The sequence below is a fragment of the Neospora caninum genome, chromosome IX (genome assembly GCF_000208865.1).
Source record: "Neospora caninum Liverpool complete genome, chromosome IX".
NCBI lineage: Eukaryota > Apicomplexa > Conoidasida > Eucoccidiorida > Sarcocystidae > Neospora > Neospora caninum.
This window is the reverse complement of record NC_018390.1, coordinates 2,644,887-2,649,982: the sequence shown is the minus strand read 5'-3', so window position 1 is coordinate 2,649,982 and position 5,096 is coordinate 2,644,887. Positions and strand designations below refer to the sequence as shown.

General features: G+C 58.2%; 1 protein-coding gene across 1 annotated transcript; it reads right to left on the bottom strand.

Moving 5' to 3' along the window:
• Positions 1–884: 884 nt before the first annotated feature.
• NCLIV_041650 (methionine--tRNAligase, related) lies at positions 885–4,832 on the bottom strand (the record flags this gene model as incomplete). The annotated part of the gene is made up of 3 exons (XM_003881074.1): positions 885–2,311; positions 2,777–3,778; positions 4,313–4,832. 3 exons carry the CDS (start codon positions 4,830–4,832, stop codon positions 885–887), a joined length of 2,949 nt encoding a protein of 982 aa, XP_003881123.1.
• Between the last annotated feature and the right edge of the window lie 264 nt (positions 4,833–5,096).

Sequence of the window (5,096 nt, the reverse complement as noted above, 5' to 3'; positions counted from 1 at the left end):
TGGGGGGGGGGGGGGGACTCAGCGTGGAGTCGCGCGTGGTCGTGGAGGCAAGGCGAGGCCGAACTCGAGGGCGACAGGAGCCTGCGCGGACAGCGCAGCCTCCGGGTTTCCTCGGGCATCGGCTGTCTGCTTATCAAGATCGACAGGGTTTACGGTGCAGTTTTCCGGTTTTGGGATCTCGAGCAGGGATATGTCGGTGGTTCGACAATCGATTTCAAAACGTATGGGCGGCGAGAAAACGTACTGCGTCACAACACATCTTTGCACAGCATGGCAAGGCCTTGGCTTAAAAAACAAGCTTTCCCGTGTGTTTCCCCACAAACGGCGGAGAAAAGAATAAACCACGACATCATAGTACCTAGGAGACTGAAGGCGGGATTCAACAATTATGAGATGCACACCAAGTTCTTTAGGATCGCTCCCACTCCAGGGTTCTAGGAGACACTGCGTGAAGTTCCCGTGTCTCTTTCTCGCCCCGTCTCCTTTTTCACGCACGTCTCTCCCCGTTTGCGTCTCACCTCCCTCACACTCTCTCTCTCCTTGACCGCCCCTCCTCGCCCCGTCCCCCTCTTCCTTGGGCGGCTCTCTTTGTTTCTTCCGCATCTTGCTCCGCATGCCTTTTCCCGAAACTTCTCGTTGCCTTTTCGCGAGGGGAACCGACGCGTTCTGTCTTGCAGCTCTTCTCGTGACGGGTTCCGCGTCCACATCCAAGCCGCGCGCAGCCCGCCGTCGCTCGTGCTCTCTTCTCTGCCTGTTCTTTCCGAAGAAGACCGTGCGAAAAGCTGAAAACTCGGAAGAGCGCCCCGCACGCTGTCTCCCACCTTCTTCCCCGCGTGCGTCTCTCGCTTCGCCGTCACGCAAAAAAGCACACACCTTTTTCCGACTCAAAGGGCGAGCGCGAGGGGACCACTTGCAGCCTCGGACTCCACCACGACGCTGACGCCTTCGCGAACTCGTCCGGTGGCCGCATCGACGACCTGGAGAGGACCGACATCGGCGAGGGCGACGGCGTGCGGGTGCGCTCTGCTCACGCAAAACGCCGCAGCCTTCATTTCCGTGTTTTTCAAGTTTTCGCGCGCGCGCAGCGCTGGAGGGAAACCTGGCGCTTGCACGAGGAAGCCTGTGAGCGCAGCTTCGCTCGGGGCCTTGGAGTCCGTCGCCACCGTCAAGAGCGAGGCCTCGGCAGCGCCGTCGCTCGGCTTGGCGGCGAGAACCAGGACTTGACTCAAAACCCCCTTCACCGTGAACGGCTTGACGTTCACAAGTACAATCACGCTCTTTCCCACGAGTTTCTCGGGACCGTCCTTCGCGCTCTGCGACAGGAGGACGACAGCCGTTCGCGCTGCTCCCGAGTCGCGGGCCTCCTCGGGCTTCGCGGTTGGCGAGAAGGCGACGGAGAGAACGAGGAACGGCGGCATTTTCGGATCTTTCAGGCAGTGGGGGTGCGGCGCGGCGCTGATGATGTGCCCAACGCGGAGCTCGCATTTCTGCAAGAAGATTTCAGCAGCCTTCTCAACTTTTTTCTTCGCGAAAAGGATGTCCCCGACGTCGACGGCGGTCCCCGGGGTGAGGTTATCGAACCAGGGACTGATGTCAGCGAGGATTCTCGGCTGCGTGTTCAGTTTCTTGAAGATGTGGGCAGAGGTGACGGGAATGAACGGCTCGAGAAGGTGCGCCAAAACAAAGACCGCCTCGAGGGCGCCGCGGACCACGCGCTGCTTCTCGACGGGGTCCGGGAGACTCCACGGAGCCCAGTCCGTGACGAACTTGTTCGCCTCTCTGCATGCATTCATCGCCGCCTCCAGCGCCTCGCGCAAAGCAAACTGCTCCACCAGACGCTCCATTTCGCCCACGGTGTCGGCGATCGAGAACGGCGCTTTCCCCCCGGCCGGGAGCGGCACGGCAGGAACTCGCCCGCCACAAAACTTCACACACAGCGAGGTCGCCCGGTGCACGAGGTTCCCCAGCGTGTCGGCGAGCTCTGCATTCGTCGTCGCTGTCAACGCGTCCTCGTCGAAGCGAAGATCGTTCCCGTACTTGGTTTCGCGAACCAAGTAGAAGCGGAAACTGTCGGCGTCGTGCTCCTTCAGAATGTCGTTCGGATCCACGACGTTCCCCAGACTCTTCGACATCTTCTCGCCGTCCGCCGCCGTCACGAAGCCGTGCCCAAAGACGCACTTTGGCAGCGGAAGTTCCGCCGCCATCAGCATGCATGGCCAGATCACCGTGTGAAACCAAATGATGTCCTTCCCGATTATGTGCACATTTGCTGGCCAGAACGCCGAACGCGCGCCGTCGTTCATCGCCGTCGCTGAACCACGCACCGTTGCGCGAGAGAGATAGAGATGCATATGCCGGCGAGGTGTACGTACACACACAGACACACACGCGGCACCTTACCAACACCCACATGCACATACGCAAATACGAAGCAAAGACACACGCAGCTACGGTGAGACACGCCTGGAGTCACTGCGGCGCGTGGCCCCAAAACATACACACACACACACCCACGGAACTTCTGTTTTCACATATGTATACATATATACTTAAATGTGCGTGCGTGGATACATTGATAGCTACAGGCGCATTCACCCTCCACACACACACACACACACAAGTTTATATCTGTAGGAGTGCGTGACTGCATGCAGGTCTGTTTTCGTAGATTTTTGATCAATTCGTTCTCTTTGAAAAGCGGGCGCCCTGTTGGAGTCGGCGCGTGCCGGCGCTCTTCGCTGTTGCGCATTCCCTATTTGTTTTCTCGAGCTCTCACCTGAGTAGTAGTTGGTTAGCGCATCGAACCACACATACATGACGTGCTTTTCGTCACCCGGGACGGGGACACCCCAGGTGAATGTGGTTCGGCTGCAAGAGAGGTCGAGCAGCGGTTCCTCGAGTCGTTTGAGGATGTTTTTTCTTCGCTCTTCGGGCCGAATGAAATCGGGGTTGTCGTGGATGTGCTTGAGGAGTCGCTCCTGGTACTTGCTCATCCGGAAGAAGTACGAAGCCTCCTCCATCTTCTGCAGGGGTTTCCCCGATGTCGGGTCTTTGTAGTCTGTGAGTCGCGCCTCGATCTCGCTCACAAACGTCTCCTCCCTCTCGTTGTACCAGCCCACGTAGGTGTCCAAGTAAATGTCTCCCTTCTCTTGCACGCGCTTCCAGAGCCACTGACAGACGGCCTTGTGGTCAGCCTGCGTCGTCCTGATGTACTGGTCGTTCGAGATGTGCAGCTTCTTGTTCATCTCCTGGAAGCCTGCGGCGAAGAAGTCGCAAATCTCCTGCGGAGTCTTCCCCACGCGCTCCGCCGTGTTGGCGATCTTCTGGCCGTGCTCGTCAGTCCCCGTCAAGAAGAAGACTTCCTTGCCTGCGATCCGATGGAATCGCGCGACGACGTCCGACGTCACTGCCTCGTACACGTGGCCCATGTGCGGGGGTCCGTTCGTGTAGTTGATCGCCGTGGTGATGTAGAACCTCTCGCGCGTCTTCTCGGTCTGAGGCGAAGCAGAGGAAGAGAGGAGCGCGCGCGTCAAGGCGCGCGCGCCGCACGCGCGCGACGGCAGCGGAACTGCATGCAGAGTTGCGGCGACTGCTGGCGAGGAGCCGAGAGCCTGGAGAAACTTTGCGAGTGACGGCCAGTCCGCGAAGGAGCTCGTCGGGTGCGCGTAGCGCAAAAGACAAAACATAAACATCGCCGGAGCAACAAAAAGCGACGGCGACGCAGCGAGCAGAGAAGATACCGACGGAAACGCCGCGGGCGAGGTCTGTGGATCGCCAGCTGCAAAAACAGGACAGCAGAGAAATGAGAGAAAACACTACACGTGAAGGACAAGAGAAAACAAAAGCCCAACATGGACAGCCAGCAGGACGAAGGCGAATCCAACGGCGAGAAAGCTGCCGAGACAAAGACCGTGGGAAGACAAAACGAACGAACCGCCACACACAGAGACCGAACGCACGAGACAAAAGAGAGCGGGTATACGAGGCGAAGTTTGCAAACACACCACACAGACAACTCAACTGTCCTCAAAGCAGAAAAACGCGTTACCGGACCGAACGCATATACACCTATAGAGAGAGGGTATGGATGCAGATGCATGTTGATATAGATGTAAAATGAATACGTGAATTACGTTGCGGCCACTCGCCCCCAGACAGTGTGTTCAAGCAGGTAATGCGAGGAAAGCGAGACGGCTTTTTCTCGGCTGCTGCAGCCACGGAGAAGGACCGGGGGAAAACCCTGGACGCGTTTGTGTCCCGAGGCGTCCTCCCTTGCGTTTTCCTTTTTTCCATTCGCGAACCTCTGACTCACACAAACGTTCTTCCAGGCTATTCAACTGTTGAAGGAGACGGTCTTTCCTGACTCCCCGTAGGGCGCCGCGGAGTTTGAAGGCAGCCCAGGCCAGCGCGTCTTCAGCCTGCCACGCGTCGCGTTCTGCGTCTCGCGCAGGCGCTGCCTCGCCCTCCTGTCTCTTTTCCTGTTGTGGAGCCGCCTTCTCAGCCTGTCTCCGTCTCTTCCGTGCGACAGAAAGGAAGTACAGGCAAACGGCATACGCCGACACGACAGAGCCGTCGGGCGTGACGAGGACGCACGCGTCCTTCTTGTCCTCGTCGACAGTTGGGTCCGAGGCAGGCGCGTGAGGCGTGGGAGCGAGGCTCGCCTGGGAAGGCCGTGCCTTGGACTCAGCCGCGTCTTTGGAAGACAACACAACGGGAACCTTCAGGGCGTTCGCGACCGCCAGGCAGGCAGCGACTTCGGCACGAGGAACGGTACAGCCTGCCAGCAGCCTCAGAGGTGATGACGAGGCACCGGAGGGTGCGGAGTCAGTCATTTTCTGGCCGCGAGAAGGAGACGGCGGAAAGGGAGGGGTGGAGCGGAGAGGGGTTCTGAGGAGATAACCAGTGCAAAAAACAGCGAAAATAACCATTCAGCTTAAGCTGAAATACACATGTGCACATTTTTTTTGCACCTATCCACCTACACGTTTTTATGTAGAAATATTTGCACATGTACATGCTGATGTGTATATGGGAGTTGAATCGGTTGACAAACGGTACAAATCGAGATGGCGGTGGCGGTCGTCCGTGCATGCGCG